This window comes from Podarcis liolepis (genome assembly GCF_965112155.1).
Source record: "Podarcis liolepis genome assembly, chromosome: 17".
NCBI classification, from domain to species: Eukaryota; Metazoa; Chordata; class Lepidosauria; order Squamata; family Lacertidae; genus Podarcis; species Podarcis liolepis.
Window position 1 is genome coordinate 1,489,530 of NC_139571.1, and position 26,979 is coordinate 1,516,508.

Here is a 26,979-nt window from a genome sequence, read left to right on the forward strand (position 1 = left end):
TTAAAATGAAATCTTGAGTTTAATACAAACATGTTAAAACCTTCACTTACAATCTTTTAAATCTGAATCATAAGCATTCATTAAACACATTAAGTTAAAGTCTATCTATCTATCTATTAAAAAGAAGATCAGGGGCAGGGAGAGATGTTCACAATTTGAGATATGAACATATTCTAGAGCTCAGGTAGCTGGGGGTTATAAAGCAAAAGTAGAGTTTCACCCACGCGATAAATAGGATGGCTTTTCCTGCTGATTTTAGTCCCTGGCTCCAGGAAGAGGCCCACAGTAAAACACAGGGCTTACTGTGCCATTTATTGTTCTTAACCTTCAAAGTCAGGTATTTGTAAGTCTCCTAACCCCAACAGCCCAGATGCTGACTTTCTACCCCATGGAGAGGTCCTTTTTAGAAGTTCTGGGCAATGCTGGTGATTTGCAGCAATGGCCTGGATTAAAAACTTAAGAGTGAATCTGGTCCGCTGACTATCTACCCATCTGACTTCTCCTCTGCAACTGGTTTGCTGGCCCAGAGGGGAAAGTGACGCTCCCAGTCAGACCACTGGTCCAGCTATCTCCGGATTTCCCCCACTGACCTCTCCAGGGTTCTCTCCAGGGTTTCAGGCAGCCCGACTTGGAAATGCTGGGGGGTTGAGCCTGTGACCTTGATATGCTCTGCCCCTGAGTCGTGACCCCTTCCCCAAAGCGCTGCGGCTGCGGCCTGGGGAACCTGCAACCATTTGCTGAAAAGCAACCCCCGCCCTCCGTACAGCACCAGGCCGCATCAACCCCCTTCCCTGCTGGAGGGGTCCCTCAGTTCCTTTGGGGCATCAGTATCCACCTACGCTGTTTCCTGGCACCCCAGACTTTGAGCTGACCTCACAGCCACACGCCAAGGAAAGTCAGGAAGCCTGGGAGGAAAATCTTCATGTTGAATGTGGGCACACAGAGGCAAACCACCATGGGCACAGCTATGGCATTCAATTCCCCCACTGCTTGGGGGTCGCTTTACAAAAGCACTTGGGCACCCTTTGGCACTGGGGCGGGGGGGGGGAACAGTGGCCCTCTGGAATTTGTGACTGTGGGCCATGCTGGCTGGGACTGATTGGGAGCCCCAGAGCACCTGGGAGGACCAAGGTACCCCCCCCCCACACACACTTTAGAACCATAGAGTTAGAAGGCGGGACTCAAACCCTGGAGATTCAGTCTCCTGCTGTACCAGCTGAACTATCCCAAAATCTGCCCCCACTCCCTACATAGTTTCCTCTCATGACTTTCAGTACCCAGGCAATTCGTTTGCACGTCAAAGGCAGAGAGAGATCGTTCTCAGGGGCTCCTCTGAAGACACGGCACTCCTGGCTGCCAAAGCTGCAGCGTACCAGAGCTCTAGCCCTGCGCATGCCTGGGAAGCACAAGGCAGTGTCCACGTCACCCCTGCATTTATGGGGCTGATGTGCAGCTTTATGGGTAGATTGCCATGCAGAACAACCATCGCAACCCCATGTCCTTTGCTGCGTGTACATGGGGGTGTGCACACAGGTGAGACAACTGGAAACCAGAGGGATGATGTGAGGAAGAGTGTGTCCACCTGAACTGTCAGAAGGGCTGCCATCCCACCTTCCTCTGAGTTCCAGGAGTCCTTGAGGTCTAGATACATGCCGCCTTTTGTGTAAAGGAAACTGACTCTCCACAAGCCAGCAGAACAGCAGGCCTTCTGTGATGCAGCTCAGATAGGTAGGTTGTGGTTTGGCAGGCCTGGACAGAGGGAGGAGGACATCATCCAGATAGGGCGTAGCCTTTTTATTACACCAGCTCCAGCTCCTTTTCCACAGACCACCGTCCTTCTTTCACCCCTCCCATGCTTCTCCTCTCCTACTGAAGTTCCCAAGCAAACAAACAAATGACACCTACAACATCCTGGAAACAGGATAAGCCCCATAAAAGAATACACCTGGGGACAATGAAGCCAAAGTCATTGCAGAGCAGGGATGTTTCAATGTCTTTCCTGCTTTGGCGACCCCCTAGTAGGACTGCAGGCTTTGGAGTGAGAGTGAAATCCAGGTGGACACCCCCAGCCCCAGCGTCTCTCTGCACACAGACCTGGGCGATACACCCGGATGCCAGGGATGCAGCTGCCCCCTGGGACTGACCGGCTCCTGTCCCCCCAGGGAGGGCCGCGAGTTGCACACTGGCCTCGAGGGGGACGTGACCTTTGGTAGCAGTTCCAGTCTCGCCACGTTAGCTGTGGAGCCGCAAGGCAGCGGGGAAAGCGAAGGGAGTCAGCTCTTCGTTGAGGCCCCCCCGATGGAGGGTGGGCTCAGAGGCACTGCGCTCGATCTTGGGCAAAGAACGTTGGAGCGACTCAATGGAGGCCAAAATCTGGAAGAATGGGAAATGGAGATCAGACCAGAACTCTGCCCCTCCCCACCAGACACTACCTTAGCAAGCCCAGGTTCTGGACTGTGGAGGTTTAGGCCTAAATCAGCAGTGTGGGGAACTGCAGAGTGTCTCAGGGCCCATGCAGGGACTCGACTTTGGCATTTTGTTTTGTTGCAAGCACGTCTCTGGCCCTTATTGCTGCAATGGTGGCCTTCAAAGCAATGGGGTATGAGCTGCATCCCTCCGAATGTTTCGGGACTGGCTCCCATCAGCCCCAGTGAACCCGGCTGGTGGTCAGGGATGATGGGGTTGTAGTTCAGCACCTGCACAGCCAGAGACCTACCAGCCCTGCTTTAAAATTGCAGGCAACCTCAGATGACACCAACATGGCCACCTCAGGATTTGCTGTGTGTGTTTGTGCTTCAGTGCGTAGCTCCTTCCCACTTTTCATAACTAGCCAAAGCAGAATGACATTTGCAAACAAAAGTAGTACATGCAGATCTTAATTTGCCCAATTTGTATAGGAAACATGCCTGCGTTTTGCGGGATTATTATTAAATGCAAACAAACGGAGGCTGTCCAAACTAAAACCTAATCAAAGGAAGGAAGGAAGGAAGGAAGGAAGGAAGGAAGGAAGGAAGGAAGGAAGGAAGGAAGGAAGGAAGGAAGGAAGGAAGGGGTATATGTGTCAGGAGCAGGTAAGGGTGCATCTGAGTACATGCAAAGTTCCTTGCCATTTTCCTGGAGGATCCTTACCAGTACCTATATTTCCTGACTTGTGGTTCTAAAGCAGTTTGAACCTTAGGACTCTCTCTTTAAAACCACTATGTGTACATCGTTGTTAAACAGATGTGCTGAGTGCACGCAGCAATTCTATGGGAGCCATAAAACATGGTGACGTTGACTGAAGAATTAGTTCCTCGGGTTTAATACTTTTAAGTAAAGTTCCTTGAGGTTCTCAGAAGGTGGGATACAAATGTGACGATCTGTCAGTCAGCGCACACGTCCATGCCTGTATCTGCCTCAGACTCACCTGAGGAAAGAGGGGTCTCTCTTCACGCTTGAATTTAAGGCAGTCGCCCATCAGCCTGCGCATGGCCTTGGGGCAATTGCTGGGCACCTTGCTTGGGTCAGGAGACAGGTACCCCCGGCCAACCATGAATATAATCTGGAAGGAGGGAAAGAAACCACCCATTACAAAAAGAAAGGACCCTCTCTTGGGATACAAGGCCCCCCTTTCCCCCACCTCTTTAAGCCCAGTCAGAACCACCACCAGCTCTGGATAAACCTCTTCCCTTTGGGCGCGTTTGATTGGCCATCCTGAATAAGGAGTGAGACAAACCCGGGGAGAGATTTGGGAGGGTTTCTTGGCCAGCCCCCCAAACACGTCTTCTGTCCTTACCTGGTCCCGGTTGTTGATGTGGCTGTAGGGGAGGGTCCCGGAGAGCAGCTCGTAGAGAACAACTCCATAGGAGTAGACATCTGACTGGAAGCTGTAGGGGTTGGGGTCTTGCATTCGGATCACCTCAGGGGCCTGTGGGAGGCCCAGAGAGGGCAGGCATTAAAGTCTGCTGGGACGGGGGGGGGGAATACTGCGGCTTCGCCCCAACCCCTTTTCTCCTCTGGCTTCACAACTTCCCCCTGCCCCAATTCCAGCCAGGAGCAGCCCCCGCCCTTGGCAAAAGCTCACCATCCAAAGTATGGAGCCACTGGGCTGCTCCACCTGCTGCGAGCTGCTCCAGCGCGTCTTCACGGTGGCAAGGCCAAAGTCGCCAATCTTCACGGTCAAGCCTTCGTGCAGGAAGATGTCTGAGGGCAGTCGGGTGAAGGAGCGTCGCGTGGGATTCTGCCTGGCGGGACCTGCCACTCCATTTGCCCCAGAGCAGGGAGGGCTGAGCTACAGAACTATCCTACCCCAAGCTCCATGCTGAAAACCTCCCTTTTACTAGCGGGGCACCTGCCATTTTGGAAACACCCTCCAGCCGTGCAGGTCAAACCAGCACAACCCCCGCTCCCCTGTCCACTGCAACACCCGTCAGGGAGCCCCGTGGGGCAGCCAAACTCCCTGCCACAAAAGGCGAGGTGGAAGGGAAGGATACTGTTGGATTTGAGGTCCCGGTGGATTATGTTCTTAGCATGCAGGTAACTGGGAGAACGAGAGAGAGATGGAGTGAGATAGTTCATCAGCATCCTTGGCTTGCAAGCTCATTCGCAAGGGCACCACACCTGCCTCTCACGTGCCAGCATGCTCAGAGGGAGGGAGAACTGGAGCCATCGAGGGCTGTTCCCAAACAATGTATATTTTCCCTTTCCCGTATCGGGCTGCCCTAGTTCAGAATTCCTAATACCTCTCCCTTGCCCGGGGGAGGATGCAGAGCACCGAGTGAGAGAGCAAAGAAATCTGCCTCTGGTACAAAGGTAAAGCCGGCACCCCTTGCTCTGCCAGCTTTTGCCTCTGGCATTGCCCAGAGGTTGCCCAGAGGGGCTGGTAGACCCCTGGCTGTAGACCCCTCTTGCAGCACAAATCCCGCATCAGGGCAAGGCTGCCTCTAGCCCGGATACCGTACAGGGCATGAAGGCAGCAGCCCTCTCTGCTGTGCTCCAGAAGCCACCCTGCCTCTGACTCGGGAACTTCCCCCGAGGGCCCGGCCTGCACACTCACGCCATGCCCTGGGCCGTCTGCCGGGCCACATCAATGCGCTGCACCATCTCCAGGGGGGTTTCTTGCACATGCAGGTGCTGGTACAGGCTGCTGCCTTCGCACCACTGGGTGATGATGGCAAAGCTGGGGCGGGTCATGAAGCCCATGAAGAGCAGGATGTTCACGTGGCGCGTCTTCCTGCAAGGAGAGGCCGGCGTCAGAGGCCTCCTGGCCAGCATCACCTTCCCCTCCCCACAGGTTCCTGCTTACCTGAGCACCTGCATCTCGTTCTTGAAGGCCTGCACCTGCTCGCTGGTGGGGTTGGTGACCTTCAGGATCTTGACCGCCACATCCCCGTACCAGCGGCCCCGGAAGACAGTGCCAAATGACCCAGCGCCTATGCGCTTCAGCATTGTCACCTCGGTATGGCAGACTTCCCAGTAATAGCTGGAGTCCCGGTAGCCCAGGGATTTCTGCAGGGAGGCAAAGGCAGGCCAGGGACAGGGAGAAAGAGGGTCAAGCCCTTCCACAAGGAGGCCCTGCTCCCCCGAGCCCCCTGACACACCAAAACCTCTCTGCCCCCGCAGCTTAGCCACACGTTTCCTGACAGCAGCGGGTCCCAAACTCTTTTCCCTCGGGCACACTTTCAGAATAAACATTTGCTCACCCCACACTGAATTTTTTTTTATTGATTAGAAATACACGGGGAAACAAAAAGAAGCAACTCCTTGCACTGCTTGATTTATAACACAGAATAGAACAACTCAGGGCATCCAGGAAGTATAAAGCGCTGCCGTTACAGAAGAATGTGAATCCTTCCAAAAATATAGTTATAAATATGCCTCTCCTTATGTATATACACAAATTCAGTGAGAGCTGTGAGCTTGCTTTTGCCAGGGAGTCTCATTTATAGTAGCTCTAATGTAAAACAAACTAACCCTCATCTCCTCATCAACCCAAGGAAGCCCTTCTCTGTTCTCATCTCTCATATTTGTCAGAGTTGAAAATCCCTGTTCACAACGTTATGTTATGGAGCACTGCAGAAGACGAGCCCATGCTCTTGAAGAGAGGCGGGGGTGCGGTTTCTGGCTGTAAAGCCCCCAAAATATATTTTGATACTATATACTACACTGAAATGTTTAAATGCTTCTTTGAGTGTCCTTGAATCTTCCCTCCACCCTCGGCCCCCTCTCCTGCCACACCAGGGGGGCGCACCAGACCCTCTGAGAGCCACTGATCTGGGGTCACCTTCCGTCATGGCAACGAAGTTCATTCTCTTGCCCCACAATAAGAACATTTGGTAGCCCTTTGAAGTGCCCACGGCACATCCGTTAGCCCCATGTCAAAGTGCCACCCCCCCCCCACTCACAGGTTTCTTCTTGTCTTCGGCAGGGGCCTTGCGCTCTCTGGGGGACTCGCCAGGAGACTTGGGGTGGGGGGAGCGTCGGCCAGACGAAACAGCAGCCATGCTGGAAACGGGGGGAGCCGGCGGGGTGCAAGGAGGCGGCTCAAGCGCACCTGGGCCTGTGGCGAGAAGGAGGGTGGGCTTACTGCGGGATGTTCCCTCGCAAGCAGGTGGGCAGGAGACCATTTCCTTACAAAGTGCTTGGGGGCTTCCAAATGCAGAGTTCTGATACAGGTGGGTAAAACAAAATGCGGTGTGTGGAGAGAGGGAGGGCAGATTGGAGGGTCACCAAGGAAACGGACTGACTGGCGCATCAGGACTGACAAAAGGAAGAGGCCTCTTCTTCTTCACGGGGTGCACAGGCAACTTATATAGAATCTGCTGCCACCGGACGTGGTGGCGGCCACGGGCTTCGCCTTTCCCAGCAGGGGCGACTCACCTTTCCTATGTGGCAGGACTATAATTCCCATCAGCTGCAGCCAGAACACCCGGCGGTCAGGGATGGTGGGAGTCCAGCAAGATCTGAGGGAGCCCTGGTTCCCCCGCCCATGGATCTGTGGGGCGGGAACTGAGCATGGCACTCGTGCCGAGGGAACAGTGGGGGCCCAACCTCTCTGGAACCGTCAGGCCAGTCAGTCATCTTGGCCAGGCCTGCCTCCTCTGGCAGGAGGGGGCCTTTCCTGTCCCCCACTAAGGATCCTCTAGCACTGGTCCATCCCCCCTGTGCTAGTCCTAGCTGGTACCTCCCCCCATGGCGCCCCCAATCAGCGCTGCCCTGGGAGACCTCTGTCCCGGCTCCCTCTCCTCCTCCTCCTCCGGGCTGCCCCTGCCCACTCCCACCAACCTTCCCCATTCCCAGCAGACACTCACCCTCTGTGTTGTGATTCCTGCTTAGGAGCTGGAAGAGAAAAGGCAGAAGATGAACAGCTCTGCAGGCAGGCATCTCTGGAGAAGAAAGCGCTGGGGCAGAGAGAGGGGTCTGCCAGCCCCTTCCCTTTCTCCGGGGGGATTTGGGGGCAGCTCCCAACTTTTTCAGAGTGCTCCACACAACTCCTTCTGCCACCCCATCCATTCACAGATAAAACCAGCACCTCAGAGAGGTGTTCTAGCCTGGCTTCCCCCGGCACACTAGTTTTCTCTGTGCAGAGATTCATTCATTCGTTCGTTTGTTTGTTTGCATGGAGAAGCATTCCATCAGACCTGGTGTCTGAAATGGTACACAGAATCATAGAATGGTAGAGTTGGAAGGGGCCCCGAGGGTCATCTAGTCCAACCCCCGCAATACAGATTTAGCATCTCTGTAAGAACTAGCCCATCAGTATTATTCCAGGCTGGGACAGAATCTTCCCCTAGGTTACATTTGCTCCTGACCTGGGAGACTCTCTCTCTCACACACAAAACCTCAGATCACTTATGGCATTTCTCCTCTGTGTATTTAAAGACTGCTCTAAATCCAGTTTAAGGGCCACCTGGGAAGCGTAGCTCTGTCGCTTTGTGGGCACTGCTGTGCATACGGCCGGGGCTACATCTCTGAATGCCAGCGGGGAGAGTCCTGGTTATCATTTATTAAATTCCTATACTGCCCTCCGTCTGAGGGTCACAGGGTGGTTTGCAACATAAAAGCACTAAAGTGCCTCACATGGTAACAAACAAAAGCAAGAGAATGGTAGACTTGGAAGGGACCATGAGAATCATCTAGTCCAACCCTCTGCAGTGCAGAAATCTTTTGCCCAGCGTGGGGCTCAAACCCACCACCCTGACATTTAGAGTCTCCCGCTTACTGCCTGAGCCACCCCAGATGCAAAAGTGGAGCAAGGCCAACACCTGGAGTGTGACGGGTCCCGCCCCCCCCCCAAGGTAAAATATGTGCTCTACCAATGAGCCAGGACAGAAACTTCAGAGTGAAGTTCTCCTCCCCCCACAACAAAGGGCCTCACCTCAAGCATGCCGCTGTCCACGGGGCTGGTGGTACTGACCATGTGGACATTTGGGGTGGAGGTTGAGCGGTGCCGTTGGAGCTGCTGCCCACCCCCGTGGAGGCCGAGGAAGCCGAAGGCATCTGGGCTGAAGGGGGGCGGCTTTCTTGGGCTGCAAGAGAAGAGGAGGAGGAGGAGGAGGAAGGGATGACATGGCATCCAAGCTGGGGGGGGGGGCACACTAACCCTCCAGCAGTTCAGGCGCACAGAGGATAATCAGGTCTAATAGCAGATTTATACTTAAAAAGAAGAGGCAAAGTGACTTTTCCTTGAGTTTATCAAGCACAAGTCATTGCTTGATAGTTATGCCCTGGACATGGTGGCTACAGCTGCTCTCCTCTCAGAGTGCGGGTATGCTTTTCTATACTTAAGGACTAGTCCCCCATACTTAAGGACTATAAACTTATCTCCCCTGCTTTTTAAAACAAAAATCAAGCTTTCCTTGAAGAGCAAAGAAAACTGCCTTATATAGTCAGACCACAGAGTCCATCTAGCCAACAAAGACTCCCCAGGTTTTCTGAAGGCTCTCTTTTCTAGTCCTTCCTGGGGATGCCTGGAATTGAATCTAGAACCTTTGACATGCAGAACATGAACTACAGCACTGGGAGGACAAAACAACCTGGGTGTGTGATAGCTTAATGCTTCCAGTTCAAATGTCTCCTGCACAATAATGCAACAGGGATGGTCTTGCATCATATGCGCTGTGAGTGGCAGATTTAGCCTGGTGCCCGACTCTGCTCCGCTGTGGGTCCATGTTGCTGCTGGCGGCTATTTCTAGATCACGATCCCTTGCACAGGTGGGGAGCGAGCAAGGCTCTTACCCAACAGCCTGAGGGGTCTCTGGTTCGTGACTCGGCTGCACTGGGGTAGTCGGGACACTGTCCTGCCAGAATGGAGGGTGCTGCCCCGGATCATGGCTGTAAACACTACATGAAAAGGAGAAAGGGGTTGTTGAGACTGGATACAAGGGGAACAGGGACCGAAGCAGGTGCTCCAACCAGGGGGAGGGGTTGTGGAGAAAGGGGATACTCACGGCTTATGCGAAGTGGCCAGGTCCAAGCAGACCGTAGGCACTCGGCTGCTGCAGTGCTCGTGGAACTTGTAGCCACAAGTCTGGCAGCGGAAGCCATGGAAGAGGAACTTAAGGCAGAAATCACAGAAGACCAAATTGAAGTAGGTCTTCCGCACCTGCCCAGAAGAAAGAAGGTCCAGGTCAGAGGAAGGGGAGGAGTTGGGGATGGAACGTTCCCAATATGCCTGTGTGTGTGTCTGTCAACAGGCTGCGTGGACACCCAGCAAGGCTGGGCAAAGGAGCCCAAGTCGCCCGCATGCAGAAAACACGCCCCTTTGGTGTAACAAGTGTGGCCTGTATTTCCAAGCCTTTGCTCCAGGGGGGACAGTTCTGCTGTGCGATTCCACTGCACAGGCAGGGCAGCCTCTGGGTCTAGTGCATTCCCACCGGGGGGCGTTGAAGCCCAGAACATCTTTGAGGGCACCAGGCTGGGGGAAGCGGCCGCATGATGCTCTGGAGTGGGGAAGGGGCGGCTGGGTGTCCACAGGGCTAGGGGTGTGTCTGTGTTTGTGTGTGCTGGCAGGGAAACGTGCTGCTGGAGGGCCTCCTGTGACTCACAAAGTTGTGCATAGTAAGCGGCAAGTCCTCCAAGACTTCCACAGAGAGCTCGGCCCCCTCCAGGTCGACCAGGTCCGTCTCCCAATCTGTGATGGTCTTTCGCCTACAGAGAGAATCAATGCATATGCAGCTGTTACCCAAAGCCCGCCACCTACTGCAGCTCCTCCCTAGAGACAGCCACAATGCTCCTGTAGCTGATCAACTGCACGGGGGGGGGGGGGGGGTGACGACGACGACAAACCCCATGAAATTTCTCCCCACTCTGGTGAGTTCCAAGTCGACTGCTAATGCTAACCACTACACGCACACCAGGTTAATATACTGCAACACCTAACATAATGCAACGCTGTAAGAAGCAAGAAATCAGCCATTTTCCATAGTGGGGAAGATGGACACAAAGGTGATGGTCTCACACCATCCCATTCCCTCGTTCCTGAGGGAGTCCTTGCACTAAGACAGCAATCTCTCCGCCTCTGCTCTGCGCTGGGCTTGGGGCAATGAAGCATCCACCACCGGTGGGCAGAGCTGGGAACGAACATTTAAAAATATTCCAACAGCTCAGGCAACAAAACCTTCAGCATGTTTAGAGCCAGATTCTGAGCAGAAAGGGGAAGCTGGGATTGAAACTTTGCATGGACCCCAGAAGACACTGGTGTAGCTTTTTGGGGCAGGCTGAGGAAGGGGACCGTTCAGAAGGGTACGTGAATAGGCATTCCTCTGGGCTTGAAAAGCCACAGTCCATTTCAAATTGGATTCCAACCCACAGGAAATGGTGCTCACCTTCTGCCCCACCTGAGAGCTCTCCTTTGCCAGTCCACCCACTCCCTTCACAGGTGAAAAAGGCAGCCCACAAACCTGTAACACTGCTAAGGGTGGGAATGAGTCTGGCATGCTACCACTACGGCAGCAGGCTGTCCCACCTGAGCTCTGCAAGCACCCTGTGCAGGAACTCGCAGAACCCCTTCTGGTCTAAAGCCTTTTCTTTTCCGGAAAGGGTTGCTTGCTCATCTTTTCAGAGCAGATGGAGAGAGGAGACAGGGAATTGGGCAAGGGAGCTTTGGCGGACACAAGGGCCTTCGAGCTCTGACTGGGTGGGCGTGGCCTATCCCAGCCTTGCCACCACTCCCTCTGTGGCTCCAGCCCCACCAGTCTGTCTGTCTGCGGAGACCTGGAAAGCCTTTGCAAGTTCATGTGTAAACTCCAACTGTGTAAAACATTTCGATTGGAAAAAAGATCAAAAGGTACAGCACATCATTAAAAAACAAAACAAAGCTAAGTAACTGCATCCAGACCCCTGTCCAGCTGGATGGGCTTCCTGGCAGGTTTGCAGGAGATGCACACGACAGAACTCCTAATGCTGCCTTCCTCAACCTGGGATGCTCTTCCATACGCTTTGGACAACAACGCCCACCAGCCACAGCCATTATAGCTGGGTTGATCATAGCTGGGGCTGATGGGACTTGTAGTCCAAAGCATCAGGAAGGGGGGCACGCCAGGTTGGGGAAGACTAGACCTCCGGGTTCATCTAGTCCAGCCTCCTGTTTTCGAAAAGGGCCAGGGTGATGCTTCTGAGATTCTGCCACAAGGGCGTGAAGGCAACAGCCTTCCCTACTGCTGACCTCGATCTACACTGGCCTCCAGAGATGGACTGCTTTGGGTGACGGACTAGATGCATGTAAAACTCTTCAGATCTGGACACCCATAATGCAGAATTTCTGTGTGTGGATAGGGCAGGCCTTGGGTACAGTGTGCTACATTTCGTTTGCTCTTTCCTATACCCAGTCAGGTTGAGGACCCTCAGCTCCCTGCCTGCCTTCCCTCGCTTCCCCGGCCAACCTCAGCAGCCACCTCCTCTCCCTAACGGGAGCCACTCACCCATCACTCTTTTTCCTGTAGACCACACAGCAGTCCTGGTTGAGCCCACGGACCTTCAGGGCCTTGTCTAGGGAGCTGTAGACAGTTGTACCTGGCCGGACAGTCACCTGAGAGGAAGGAGGGAAGCAGGATATAGACAGTTGGGTGAAGAGGGAGATGGTGCTGAACTGACCTTACAGACACTGTTCTCAACATGCAGCCTTGAACTCCACTCTGTCTCTGCCTTCCTCCCATTAGTCTGAAGAAGGAAGGGCCAATATGGACCAGTATAGAATAGAATAGATTGCCAAGACTTAGAGCAATCTGGTTAGTATCGGGGCAAGAAGCAGGATCCTTTGGTTCTGGCTGCCTCTGGCCCCATGTGGCAAGCTGTAAGATGCGGCTTTGAGCATCTTCCTGGGGCAAGAACTCTCAGACCCTGGACTGGCCACTGGGCTCTCCTGGAAAGAAGGCCTGTCATTAGGCTTCCTGGGGTCCTGGCTGAGCAACACAATTTTTCTGGCTCTGATCCTTGGTTTGGCGCCTGCCTACTTGCCTTGAGACTTACTACATGGCAACAGGTCAACTAGGATCCGTGATAACTGGTTTCAACAAATCCTCCGCCCCTGAACCAATTCTAAATCCTCCTCTGCGGCTTTTATTATCAAACACGAGCCATATCTGATACGCTGCTATATATCATCTCAGCATTTGTTTTCAATTTTCTGTACCGTTTGACAGCTGACATAGAATGATATTCTTTTGAAAGATGACAAGAAATAGCTTTTTAGAATGCAAGAACACTTGTTGGAATTTCTGATAGTCTTTGACAGATGTTCCATCTTTGGTTAAAATCCAGTCATGGCGGCCTCTGAGGCCTAGACCCAAAAAGTTTTGGGCTCTACCACCTCACAGAATTACAACTCTTAGCAACTTTCAGCAAACTAAAGTACCCATAATTCTTGGGGGGGTGGGGGTGGGATGTGCTTTAGAAATATAGTGTTCACACATATTCAGCTAAGTCCTATTCCAAAGAACCCCACTGAAATTAGTGAACCCAGAGTAGTCATGTCCATTAACTTCAGTGGGTCTGCTTTGAGTAAGATTAGTGTCGAATACCCTTCTATGATATGATAGTCCAGTTAGGAACTCTTCAGGATATCTGAACTCACTACATGGTCAGTCCCAGCCTCAGTTCTCCCACCTATAAAATGGGAATAAAAAAACTCAACTTGGAGATTTATTAAAGAACCCTAATTACATCTATTTTAAATGAATAAATAAATAAATAAAATCCCACTTTTCAATACAGATGTTCCAAGGCAGTAGTCCTCAACCTTTCCAAACCCAGGATTATGTATTTAGTATGAATATTTATACTCTGCCTTTATAGTTCAAAACTGAACTCCTCAAGCACATTAAAAACCAACCAACACCAGAATGCAATGAAAATACAGCAAAAGCAGATGATTAAACAAACAAAATCACAACAAACCAGCAAAATTTACCTGGAAACCCAACCTGCAAACAACGGGACCTACTTTTATTTATCTTTTTCTTTTTTTACCATGCATGTCTTCCTTCCTCACTTTCATGCCTTCTCTTTGCTTTTCTGTTCCTCCCCCTTTCTGCTCTTTTCCTGCTCTCTCTCTCTCTCTCTACCTCCATCTCTTTCCTTCTCAAGTAAGCAAACATGAAAAGAATGGCGATTCTGTTGCCCTGAACTGTGGCGCACTTTAGGTCAGTGCTTGACCCAGTTTTGGGTTGTGATCCAGCAATGGAAGACAGCTGCCCTAAAGCAAGAAAGGGCCCTGGGAAACCTGTGCTCCTCTTGCTGGACTCATCCTCAGCCCTGCCGGGGGGCCAACAACACCTGCAGGACCACAGGGGCCTCGCCAGACGCTCTCTGAACAGCTATGATCACACACAGCCTCTCATGGCCAGAAAGTCTCGCTCACCACTGTGCGCTGCTGATTGGGGAGGTCCACCTTGATGGTCCCCCGAGCCTCGGCCATGGCTCTGCCTCCGAGCCTTTTCCTGCGAGAGGCAAGCATCGTCGTCATGCTGTGGGAGAGAGGCAGGAGGTCTCCCCTCCCACCCCCACCTGAAAGGCCGGGGTCTGGAGAGGAGGAGGAGGAGAAGCCATTCGTGAGTGGGCCGCAGGAGGAGTTCTGACTGCGCCTCATCCAGGGGCCTGCAAGGAGGAAGATACCAGAGGCAAACGAAAGGGGTGACCTCCAGGTCCCTGTCGCAGTATGCATGCTTTTTAGCAACAAATATAAAAGAACAGACAGAAGTGCACACCCACAGAATTTTCATATGGAGCACAATCTGCTACCCAGCACATGAAGCTGGCGCCCACAGGCTCCCAGATTTAGCTTTCGAACAAACAGCAGTTTCCTAACCCCTCATGATTGTCTGACGCAATCTCCTGGAAAAGCATATCGCTGGCAGCAGGTAACAAGCTCACTGTGATCACTTTATATGTTAACTTGTTTTGAAACAAGACTTCCTTTATGTGAAAGAGACCCCTGCCCCCCCCCTGCTTTTGGGGGTCATCCCTTGCATGACTGTTGTTGTGGAGCTGTTGTTGTGGAGCTGTTGTTGTGGAGTGTGTGTTCACACAGTGCTGAGCTAGTCAGGAAGACAACACTTCGTTTGCACCCCGATGAGTCATGTTAACAGAGGACATTTTCTTATTGTGTTCCCAGCTTAAGAGAAGCACATTCTCTTTTGATATAGAGGAAAGTAACTGCATTCTGAATTAAAGTGTAAGCAGCCCCAGGGTGGCAGTGTATTAGCAAATACCTGGTCTTCTCACAGCGCCAAGTTTCACCAAAGAAATGTGTTGGACATAAATGTTTTTGTGCTTGAAAACACACATATAAATGTTGTTTCTATAATGCATTTTCTGCTCCTGTGCTGCATAGTACATTTTGCTGAGCATGCCAGTGCCATTTACCATAGAGAGGTAGACTCATGCAAACCCCACAACAGCCAATTTTGTTTTGCTAAAAAAGCATTGGAAGATTGCAACTTCGGGAACAGCAGGGGTCTGAGAAGGCACAGCCTCCGTTATCCTGAAATTTCACTATCTAATTTCACAATCCCCATCTGCTATGCATTTGGCTGTTGACTTCCCTCACCCCTTGCAGCACAAGCCAATCCTGTGAGTTTCTAAGCATCCTTAACCCTGTCTTGGTTCTAAAGCCAAACAGCCATATTTGCTTCCAAGCCACCCCAACCTCCCAGCTAAGCAAAACTTTCCCATGAGCCCACTACCTCCACCCTCCCAAGGTAGGTGTCAGGGGAAACTGGAAGGGCCAAAATTCCCCACTCCTGTTCTAAAGAGAAGTTTCTGTCACATAAAATCACCTAACCATTATTTAATTACATGATGCTCTTTTGCTCAAAGGCCTGTGGGGGCCATAGAATTGTAGAGTTGGAAGGGACCCTGAGGGTCATCTAGTCCAGCCCCCTGCAAGGCAGGAATCTCAGCTCAAGCAGCCATGACAGATGGCCATCCATCTGCTTAAAAACCTCCCAGGAAGGAGAGTCTCCACCCTCCCAAGGAAGACCATTCCTCTGTCAAACAGCCCTTACAGCCAAAAAGTTCTTCCTGATGTTTAGCCGGAAACTCCTTTCTTACAACTTGAAGCCATTCGAGGTCTACGCTCCAGAGCAGGAGAAAACAAGCTTGCTCCCTCCTCCAGGTGACAGCCCTTAAGATATTTGAAGATGGCTATCATATCCCCTCTCAGTCTCCTCTTCTCCAGGCTAACATACCCAGCTCCTTCAACCATTCCTCATAAGGCTTTTTTTTTTAATCCTTGATCATCTTGGTTGCCTCCTGTGCACATTGTTCCAGCTTGTCAACAACCTTCTTAAATTGTGGTGCCCAGAATTGGACATAGTATTCCAGGTGTGGTCTGACAAAGGCAGAATAGAGTGGTACTATTACTTCCCTTGATCTGGACACTAGACTTCTGTTGATGCAGCCTAAAATAGTATTAGCCTTTTTTGCTGCTGCATCACCCTGTTGACTCATGTTAAGCATGTGATCTACTAGGACCCCCAGATCCTTTTCACATGTACTGTTAGTAAGCCAGGTTTCCCCCATCCTATATTTGTGCATCTGGTTCTTCCTGCCTAAGTGAAGGACCTGACATTTGTACCTACTGAAACTCATTTTGTTAGCTTGCGCCCAGTTCTCCCATCTGTTAAGGTCATTTTGAATTCCAATTCTGTCTTCTGCGGCATTAGCTACCCCTCGCAAGCTTACCCTTCCTTTGCCCAAGTCATTCGCAGCTTTTCATGAACCCCATGCACACAGCCATTCACCATGAAGGGCCTGAAGATGCTGAATGCTACCAGCAAAGTGAGGAGAAAAACCGAAGGCAAGTGACAGCAAACAAGCTTTTCCTCTTTTTTGTGCAATAATGTTTGAGCAGGAATAGTACCCTGGAGCAGCGAGAACTTGACATTTGAGCAGCTGTACCCTGGATAATTTCATCTGCTCAGTTCCAGGTTTTTTTGGGGGGTGGGGTGGGGTGGAGAGAGAATAAACATTGGGGCTTCCTGGAGTTGCCAGTATCAACTTGCTTCAGGTCCACCCTCAGGGAGTCTTGGTGGCTTCAGGCTCCACTCTGCAGCTACACCATCATTCCAGCTCTGGCAACAGCAGGCTACCTTCCATCAGAATAAAGGGGCGTCCCCCACCCTCCCCACTTGGCTGTCAAACTGTTCTCTGATAGACCTCAGAGGCTAGTGTGGGAGGCTTGTTCACAAGGAGTGTGTTCTTTTGAAAGAAATAAATTAGCACTTCCGTCACTCAGGCGCCAATTAATCACAGGCATTAGGCGCATCATGCTGCTACTGTCCCAATATTGAAACAGAAAACACACAACACAGGTTTGCAGCTGGGAACTGGGATTATTACAAGACTTGTGAAGTGAGGATGTAGCAGCTAAAATGAAGCTGGCTCTGGGATCCCTTGACCTTGAAATACAACTTCTTTCAGAGTAGGCTAGAGGACACCTGCAGATCTTGAATTTATCTGAATGAATTTATTTATTATCGAACCTCAATTTATTTATCATGAAATTCTGCAAAAGCTTGCAGGAATAAGACTGTCACTGCCTGACTAAAAGTGAAACTGGCAAGAGGCTGCTTACTTCTATACCTTGCTTTTGAAGTTTTATCGAAACCTTGGAAGCCACTGCGCAAAAAGCTGCATCTCATGAATGCACCGTCTGCATTGCTGACAACCCCCCCCCCCACACACCAACACCAAAGCTGCAACACAACTGCTTAGTGTGTCTAAGATGCAACTGCCTCTTTATACAGGGGTCTCTTGTCTAACACCAAAAATGCCACTGCTTTTGGAACAAGGGCAACTGCTATATTGGGATCTCTAATTTGGAGAGGAAGCGCCAGTTGATTTTAGGGCAAGGACTGTGAAGAAAGAAAATATCTCTTGCAGGTAACTGCCAGTCTTGATCCTGTAGTCCACGGGCAGCCAATATGTTGCCTCCCAGAGAGGTGGACTACAGCTGCCAATTGTCCTGACCACTGGCTGTGCTGGTTGGGGCTGATGGGAGTTGGAGTCTGACAATATCTGGAAAGCATCTCACACACACACACACACACACACACACACACCCGCACACTTTCTGCATGAAATGGAGCTGCGTCCACATGCCGAGTGGGGGGCAGCCTGGGGGTGAGAGGGACCCCTCATGCCGGGAAGCCCCGGCCCCCAGCATTCATCCCAGCGGAGGCAGAGGTCGACTTGGGCCTAAACCCAGCCCGGGAGAGGTGGGAGCCCAGGCTAAGGGGGCAGGACCCGCAGGGCCAGCAGGCCCCCGCTGCCCATCTCCGCTCAGCCCTTCCTCCCGTGGCCGTTTTGTGGCGCTTGGCCTCCGGGGCTGCAAAGTCTCGGGCTGCCCCGCCAAGCCCCCGGCCAGCATTCCGGGCGCGGGGAGGCGGCGCCCCCATTCACCGGCCCCGACGCCGCCCTCCGAAGGGGAAAGGATTCCCACGCCTCCCGGAACACGGGTGTGCCCCGAGGCCCCGCGCAGCGCTCCCGCCCCGCCGCCGCCGCCGCCGCCCGCCCCCCGGGCCAGGAAGGGAACTTCCGACCTGCCGCCGCGAAGCCGCCGCCGCCGCCGCCGCCATCTTGTCCGAGCCTCCGAGGTGGGCGGGGCCCGGGCGCTGACGTCGCAAGCAGAGGAGGGAACTCCCTGGGGGCGGGGCGGGGAAGGGCGCTTAACCCCTCCTTCGCCGGAAGGGACCCCCGAGGGTCGTCCAGTCCCTCCGCAGCCTCCTCTTCTCCCAAAGAAGGCGGCGGAGTTTTAGGAGCAGAGTCTTCCTTCCCGGGCAGACGAGCCCCATCTAATACTACGCACCAAGCCTCCCCCGTTTGGCCTGCGCGGCCAGGCTGGCCAAGCCCATGGGGGGGGGGGCGACTGAATCAGTAAAATTCAATACAATTCAATACAAATCTTAGGTTGTGTGCAGTGTCCACCTAACAAAAGTCAGCCCCCCATGGGGTCAGGACTTTGTTGGGGGTGTGGACTTCTGTTGCGGGGGGGGGGCAGAACCGACGTGATTGGTCAGCAAGTTAAGTATTTCTATTGTTTTGCTTAATGGGGGGGCAGTTGCCCCCTCTGCACCCCCTTGGTGCACCCCTAACAAAAGCCTGCCCCCTCCACAAATATCCTGGCTACGCCCGTGGCAAAGCCACACCCATCTAACATCAGGTGTGGGGGGCATGAAGATGCAGCTGTGCAAAGCTTCGTGCGAGACCCGAGAGTCGCCCTGGCAGGGGGCTAGGATGGCGTGGGGGGGCCCCAGCAATTCAGCGCGTAATGGCTGCTGAGCCACCTGGGCAGTGCAAAACCAGACCACCAGGACCACGACGACGACGATGATGAATAGCTTACCACGCTGCCAAATGGCAGAACCCTGCATCTATATATACGCAACCGAAGCCAACACACTCTTAGTAAATGCAGCTGGTAGCAGAGCAAGTCGCTTCAGCTCACCCACTGACCATGTTACGGACTAACAAAGAATGTAAAAAGATATCCTATCATCAACCTCTGTACAATGGCACGACCAGGCACGATGCATAGACCAGGAAGAAAAAAATCACAATGAGTTGCAAGCTAGTTCAGTTCCGGTGCTGAAACGACAGCATTGGCGGTTCAAGCGCAAAAGAAGAGCCCTGCTGGACCAGAGCAAATGTCCATCTAAGCCCCGCGTTACGTTTCTGACAAAGAGCTGCCAGAAACCTGTGGAAAAGATGCAAGCAGCTCATAAAAGGGATGCCTATTTCATTTTAGTTGTCCTCGGCACCCAGTCAGAGGCAGTCATTTGGAGCAGAGAAGTACCTATGGGAGAATGTCCCCTTCCACCACCCACAGTCTTTCTATTGCAAATCTCTCCCTCCCACCTGCCTTCCCCCTTCCAATATTTGCATTTATAACCTTGCTGGGTGGGAGGTGACATGGTCAATGAAAGCCCTAACACCAGGGATTCATGAGGAAGGTTGCTGATGTGTTGAAGGTGTGATACCAGGAGAGAGCTAACTTTGACACCTGAGAAATCAGAAGCACACCAAACTGCAACTCCCAGTTATTATTGGATCTTCCTGCCAAGCATAAAGGGTAGACCATTACAGAGTGCTAGAATGACATAAGTAATCTAATGAGACAATGTGATATATGTTATTTTTACTGTACATTATATCCCGTGTCAACCTACGGGTATGGCTTCACTTGCAAATAGCCTTAACAGGCGTGACATGTGAGTCCCTTTCAGGTTTACATGAAACCACACATCTGGGAAGGGGGATACCAGGTTATTATTTATTGAATATCTATATAACTTATGGGACCAAAGGGGGGTGGGAAATATCTATAGTGGTATCTTGGTTCTCAAACTTAATCCATTCTGGAAGTACGTTCCAAAACCAAAGCCTTCCAAAACCAAGGTGTGCTTTCCCATAGAAAGTAATGCAAAATGGATTAATCCATTCCAGACATTTAAAAACAACCCCTAAAACAGCTATTTAAGATGAATTTTACTAACAAGACCATTGATCCATAAAATGAAAGCAATAATAAATGTACTGTACTATAAAATACAGTAAATAAGACAGTATTGCAGATGATAAAAATTAAAAAAAAAAATCTTACCTACAATGATGATACAGTAGTCATTCGTTGGATGGGGGGGGGGGCCTTTATCCATTTCCACAGTCACACAATCAATCAATCAATCAATCAATAGCCGAACTGGGTTCCACACAGTCACAAAACAAAATACGCAAAAAATCCTCAAAAACAAAAAGGTCAAACTTAATGCATTCCAGAAGTCTGTTTGACCTGAAATAGTCAAAAAATAAGGCACAGCTTCTGATTGGTGCAGGCGGCCCGGAAACAATAGCCGACAGCCACATTGGATGTTTGACTTCTGAAAAGCATTCGAAAACCAGAACTTACTTTCGGGTTTTCGGCATTTGGGAACCAAGGCGTTTGAGTACCAAGGTTCCAATGTAGTACATATCTATGTCTGAACTGTAGTTCAATGCAGAGAAAATATTTGTGGTTCCTGCAGAACCTAAGCAAATTTCTCTCCAAAGGAGGGAACTGTTAAAACCAGGGATGGGGGAGGGCAGTTAAACAACTCCCTCAAAATTCCAAGTCCCCCCCACAGCCTTGAACTAAGGTCAGAACAATGAGCCTGAAGAGGCTCAGAAAAGCAGTCTATAAAATTGAAGTGGATACCGTGTACCCTCTGTTTCCTCGAATTATCCAATATAGAAACAAAATTAAAAAAAATTCCTTCCAGCAGCACCTTAGAGACCAGCTAAATTTGTTATTGGTATGAGCCTTCGTGTGCATGCACACTTCTTCAGATCCAATATAGAAAACTGTAAAAACTTCAAATAATCGCCAAAATTCAGTGGTTTGACGGATTTCCTTGGCTCCAAGGGCTAATGACTCCTCCAGAAGAGGGGGGGGGGGAATCCAGTTCTCCCCTGCCTCAGGAGGCGATCAAAGGCAGCAGAAACCCTGGCAGAAACCCATCGGGATGGTGGGTCGAATCCTGATACTTTCAAAGGAGAAGCGCAGCAAAGACTTGCAGCTAGGGGGCTTGATAAAGACTTCAATTGTTCTTTGAGGAAGAGGGTAGTTAAAAGGTGTGGGAAACTGGGGTTACTGACAGGGGTGGGTGACAGTTTCATGTTTCTTTATGCCAACCAATCCTCTCCTGTGTCATATCTGTGATGTATTGATGCTGCTATTGGAAATGTATTATGGGAAAGGGGGAGGGAGTCTTAAAAGTCCACGCAACCCCACACTCGGGGTTCCTACTCTTTGTGTATTTGAACCTTGTTGCAACAAATAAAGATCAGGTTTACTGACTGCTGTTTTGCTTCTTTAATCTAACTGGAGACTCCTTCTTTTGCTGACCAGAGGGACTCGCGGGGAGTGGCACCCCAACAAGATGGGCAACGGAGTAATCCCGCACCCCAATATTTTTTTCCTTATCAGCCTTTCCCGGTGACACTGACTAGAAGCTGAAGGAGGAGGAGCCAGCAATGGAAGGTGACTCAGTTGTGGAGAGAATGGCTGCTTAAGGCAGGAGAAATTCTGGTGCCCAAAAAAGAGCAACATCCTTGCCAAAAGGTTTCAGCAGGCTGCAGTCCACTATGCAGTAAGGATGAATGAAGCTGTCAATTTTGGCTCCTCTCATTTTTTCATTTTCCCAATTTTAAGTTCTCCATATTTCCACAGCAGTTTGCATTAAATATATATATATTAAAGATTTTCTTGGGTAACAAAAGTATGTGCATTGTCTCTTTTTTCAGATCTTGCATTTTAAAAAAATGTCTTCAGCAATTTAATGCAATTTTCTCCTAATATATGCATTTTTGCAAAGCAATTTCCCCTAATGCAATGCATTTTGGTATATTATATTCAATAATATATGCATTTTTATGCACACTTTCCCCTAGTATGTGCATTTTTGTACACATTATTTATGACCAAATTAAGTGGAGAAGTGTGAATTTCAAAGCACAGCTGTGTTTTGGTTTGCAAATTAGGTAAGTTTACCTTTAAATGTGTACTGAATCAGCTTCCTCCCTCAGTCCTACTTGTAAGTGAATCCTATGGCATATAGTAGGACTTACTTCTTAGTAAACTTGCATTAGAACAGTTTTCATACAAAATTACTCATTCTTAAAGGAAACACAAACCCCTGGAACCTAGTACCACTTGGAGATGGGGGCAGGTGCAACAATACTTTAGATCTCAGTGCTAAAGCCATTTATGTTGCCTGTGGATGTCACAACTTAAACCTAATTATGTTATATATTCCTTAGACTGTCTTGTTTTGTTTTTTAAGATAATGTTAAATTGTTCCTTCCATTCTTCTCCCAGGCCCAAGAAAGCAATCAGTTACATGCAGAAGCCTAATGCGCTAATGATTTCATGTAGAGCAGTCTCCCTTTTGACAAGACTTTGAATAATATATAAATTGAAACTGAATCCTGGCAAGACAGAGGCATTATATGTTCCAAGTACTTCAAGTTTAGGAGGTGCACTCCCTTGCAAGGAGCGGGGTCAAAGCTTGAGGGTACTTCTGGACCTGGACCCAACATTGTAATTGGAGGCTCAAGTTAGAGCAGGAACCCCTGCCCTCAGCCGTAAGCCCAGGGACCCCAAGGGTCATCTAGTCCAACCCCCTGCAATGCAGGAATCTCAACTAAAGCCTCCATGACAGATGGCCATCTCACCTCTGCTTAAGAACGTCAAAGGAAGGAGAGTCCACCCCCCTCTGAGGGAGAATGTTCCATTGCTGAACAGCTCTTATGGTCAGAAAGGTTTTCCTAATGTTTCATTGGAATCTCCATTGTTGCTACTTGAAGCCATTGGTTCGAGTCCTACCTTCCAGAGCAGGAGAAAACAAGCTTGCTCCCTCCTCCATGTGACAGCCCTTGAGATATTGGAATATGGCTGTCGTCTTCAGTCTCCTCTTTTCTGGGCTAAACATACCCAGCTCCTTCAAGCACTCCTCATAAGGCTTAGTTTTCAGTTCCTTGAACATCTTGGTCGCCCTCCTCTGCACATGTTCCAGCCTGTCCTTCTTAAACTGTGGTGCCCAGAACTGGACACTTGGCTCCATATGTGATCTGACCAATGCAGAAGGAATTACCTCCCTTGATCTGAACACTAGACTTATGTTGATGCAGCTAAGAATAGCATTACCCTTTTTTGTTGCTGTATCACACAGCTGACTCGTGTTAAGCATGTGGTCTGCCAAGACCCCTCAATCCTTTTCACATGTACTGCTAATAAAGCCAGGTGTCCCCTAGCCTATGTTTGTGCATCTGGTTCTTCCTGCCTAAGTGCAGAACCTGACATTGGTCCCTATTGTGCCCAGTTACTGTTACACTGCAACATTTTGTTGCAACGTCCAAGTCCCAACTAATGCCAGGATGCCTAAGCTAGGTCAGATTTGCCAGCATTTGTGTCCTTGCACAAAGACACAAAAGTACATTTTGTCAAACCTTAAAATATAATATGATGCATCCATTTGGGACCTCCCTCTCATTCTCATCCCATCAGAGGTAGAGAGTGTGGTTTCAATTGCAATCAGCTGTGTCCCTTTGCATCTCATTGAAATTGGTCTTGAGGGGTATAAAAGGCCCTTGATAAGGAAGCTTGGTTTCCCCACCTCTCCACCCAGTGTCTTCTGCCAGGAAGGATTTGTAGGTGGGCCTTGTGGTAGCTTGTTCATGGTAAGTATCTCCCCCCCCCCCCAAATTATGCTTTTGCAATCTCTAATCCTTTGAAGCCATGTAGGAGTTTTATAGTACTATTTTGGGTATCTTCTGCTTTGTAAATTTCTCTGCCTGGCTTTACCACCACCACCATTTTCTGGCATCAAATCTTTGGGTGCAATCTCTTTCAGAGTGGGATGCTAGCATGGTCCTGCTCTTGCAAGTCATGGCAGAAGCCCAGACTTGCAGCTCTGTGGAGCTTGCCTTGCTGCACAGGATGGGGCTGCAACTCATTATGGTTCTCAACAGTGTTGTGGATGAACCTGACACACCTTTCTTGTCTAGCTTACCAGGGACTCCCTGAGAGGGACCATTAAAGCTTCTAAATTGGTAACAACATAAAAGAAAAATTTGACTTTAAGGTGAACTGAGGGCTGAATTCAGTGCCGGATTTATGCATATGCTAAACAAGGCATAGCTTAGGGCCCCACTCTTTTGAGGGCCCCCGCAAAATTTCCACTATTAATATACTTCTTCTAAACTGTATTTCAGTTCAACAATTACTTTGATAAAATATATTTTGTTATGTGCAAATGGCTTTAGATACCTGTTAGGTCCATAAATTACCATATAGCATATTCAACACAAAAAAAACAGCGACAATTTGTTGTTGACAAAGGACAGCTGGACATCTAAACGGCCCCATTACCTTCAGGAGCTTAGGGCCTCATCAAACCTAAATCCGGTCCTGGCTAAATTGGTGGAACTGTGAGACCAAACACTTGCCTTTCTACTGATGGTCGTTTGGAGAATGGTTTCTGGTGCAAGAGAGACAGTGTCTAGGATGTGGTTTGGCCCTGGATGTTGAAAGCTTCTGAGAGCCGATGTTTTCTCTGTCTTCAGGCTCATCCAGACTTGCTTTTGTGCCACATTTCTAGGCACAGGTCTGGGCTTCCAAGTGCTTTCTGGTTTTTTACCCTGGCACGTTCCCCACGAAAACCCGCTTTTTACTGCTGATTCTAAGGAAATGGCAATCTTTGAAAAACCTGAATTGTCATGTGTTATGATTCAACGTTAAAGAGCAGGTCTTCCTGGGGAAAATGCCAGGTGTGTGTGTGTGTGTGTGTGTGTGTGTGTGTGTAGCGCTTGGACACAGAACTTTAAAGCACAGACCTGTCGTCTAGAAAGCACAGTACAAAAGGCAAGCGTGGTGGAGCCCCGAGTACCAAAGAAAAGAATTGTGACCTGAATAAGCATGTCTTTGGTGACACCCATGTTCTAGTTATGCCACTGCTCCTCTTCCTATCTGCAGTGATTATCTATACAATTTCAGGGTGTTGGCAATTTTTTTTATTTTTTTTTTGCCCCTTAGCAGATCAAATTGCTTAATTGAAAATGGGCTATTGCAAATTGCAGATTGAAAATGGGCTATTAAAGACTGCAGACCTAAGCAGGTCTGATTGCACTTCACTGAGGTTTAATTTCAAGTAAGCATGTTTGGGATCATGGAGTGTCCCCACTTGATGGGTGTGGAGCATGTGCAGAGTGCTCCATTTTTGGGACTCACCAACTTGTGTCCTACATGCATGCTTGAACTAGGGTCAGGGGTCTCAGGGTAAGTTTCAAAACTTCTGAGAAGGTTAACCTAATAGCTTGCTTTTAATGGTCTTGCTGAGGCAGTGTCTTGTCCCACTGGTTCATCCAGCCCAGCAGGCGTGGCTGGCACAGGAGGGAGCTGCCCCACTGGCCCTAGAGCAATGGACTCATTGTGGTGCATATTGGCTGAAGCTGGTGGATGCTTGGAGCCCCACAACAACTGGAGGGACAGGGCTCCCATCCTGAGGGGGAGCACCCAGATGTGCATCCTCCTTCGGCCATGGAGCTCAATGAACTCCATGGCGGTAAGACAACCTGTTACTGAATGTTTGATGGACCTTGTCCAACCTGCTGTATTGCAGATGTTTTCAAGTTATAACTCTAAAAAGACCCAACCAGCATGACAGGGAGGATGGGAGTTGTAGTCCTGCAACATCTGGAGGGCACCAGATGTTTTTGTCCAAAGTCTGATTTAAAGATCAGGACCAGAGATGGCAGACGCTGGATTGGGAGTCTACTGGGAATAACCAATACACAAGCTTGCACTACACCCCTGAAATGAGTTTGCATCTATTATTGTTTCAGCTTTGCTTGCGGAAAGTCTCCAAAGGCCTGGGCCAACTTGAAGCCTACATCGATGCAGAAGAAGGTGTGGCTTTCCAGATGGATAACAACCTGATCTGGGACTCATTGGATGGCCAATACACATGGGCCATACAGGGTCTAATTGAAAAGTTGGCATCTAGCAAATTCTGGGTCACTTGTCTGCCTATGGGAAAGGTTATGCTGAGAAACTGGGCAGGGAAGTATCTCGCTGCAGTGGCTATAGGAGAAAACCCAGTAAACTTCCCCATCCAGCCTGTTCAGTACTCAGAAGATCCATCTTTGCAGTTTGAGGTCTTTTACAAGGGCAATAGGGTAGCTTTCCAGGCCTACAATGGGCTGTTCTTGACCAGGACATATAGAGGGTTCACTTCAGTTGAAGCAGCCAAGTTGGTCGCTGATGATTCCTGTTATTTCCGCCCCCTGATCGGAGACCTCCTCCCCCCAAAGTTCAAAATACTGAGGGTGATCACAAGCGATCTCTCTCACATGATATACCACCACTCTGTCTTGGATAAGCAGGTCTACGCCAACCGGGGGGAAGCAGCAGTGAGGCACACTTTCGACATGACTTGGGAGTCGACCGTTGCAGACACCGTTTTCTGGAACAGTCTGTGGGGGCTTGGTGTGGAAACTTCCTGCCACTTCACTGTTGAAGATGCAATGCCTCGTTTGGAGTACACGCAGAACAATGACCGGACCGTCCTTGTGCAGAGGAATATTTCTCAGAGGCTCACCCAGGAGGTGCTGGTGCCCCCCCACACTGAAGTCTTGGCCAAGCTTGTTGTCCACAGAAATTCTACGGCTACTGTGTCATTCACAGCTGTCATCCAAAAGGTGAAATCAAATGGGGATGTGGTGATGCTGAACAAAGGTGGGCTCTGGAAGGGTCTTGTCTACCACGGGGTCCGCCTGGAGATCACAAAGCGGAAGCTGAGTGAGCGCAGACCTCTTGAGGAATGCCCCCTCCTGTGATGTTATGGGGAGTGGTGTCCTTCCAAGGGGGCCACGTGGACTGGATGGCAGGTGGCTCACCCCTGAAGAAACATAGCTATGGCTGCTCAGATTCTGGACCACCCTGGTCCATTGTCACTTTGAAGACTG

General features: G+C 50.2%; 2 protein-coding genes across 5 annotated transcripts; one reads left to right on the top strand and one right to left on the bottom strand.

The window, feature by feature from the left end:
* On the bottom strand, positions 1-18,066 carry ARAF (A-Raf proto-oncogene, serine/threonine kinase). Of its 2 annotated transcripts, XM_083482514.1 has the most exons (16): positions 18,021-18,066; positions 13,838-14,073; positions 11,901-12,007; positions 10,026-10,128; positions 9,429-9,583; positions 9,217-9,321; positions 8,357-8,507; positions 7,290-7,317; positions 6,384-6,538; positions 5,285-5,487; positions 5,036-5,212; positions 4,473-4,519; positions 4,064-4,182; positions 3,776-3,907; positions 3,407-3,541; positions 1-2,373 (listed from the first exon to the last, which is right to left on the bottom strand). In XM_083482514.1, the coding sequence occupies exons 2-16, from the start codon at positions 14,063-14,065 to the stop codon at positions 2,233-2,235; spliced, it is 1,986 nt and encodes a 661-aa protein (XP_083338640.1). In that variant the 5' UTR covers positions 14,066-14,073; positions 18,021-18,066; the 3' UTR covers positions 1-2,232. The 2 variants fall into 2 exon arrangements, with proteins under 2 accessions (XP_083338640.1, XP_083338639.1); XM_083482513.1 differs by lacking the exon at positions 18,021-18,066 and having other exon boundaries at positions 13,838-14,293.
* LOC310696725 (uncharacterized protein) lies at positions 15,291-26,979 on the top strand. Of its 3 annotated transcripts, none has more exons than XM_083482621.1 (4): positions 15,291-17,696; positions 21,443-21,605; positions 22,334-22,767; positions 25,858-26,979. In XM_083482621.1, the coding sequence occupies exons 3-4, from the start codon at positions 22,765-22,767 to the stop codon at positions 26,848-26,850; spliced, it is 996 nt and encodes a 331-aa protein (XP_083338747.1). In that variant the 5' UTR covers positions 15,291-17,696; positions 21,443-21,605; positions 22,334-22,764; the 3' UTR covers positions 26,851-26,979. The 3 variants fall into 3 exon arrangements, with proteins under 3 accessions (XP_083338747.1, XP_083338748.1, XP_083338746.1); XM_083482622.1 differs by lacking the exon at positions 15,291-17,696 and having other exon boundaries at positions 21,233-21,605; positions 25,858-25,921; positions 26,398-26,979; XM_083482620.1 differs by lacking the exon at positions 15,291-17,696 and having other exon boundaries at positions 21,233-21,605.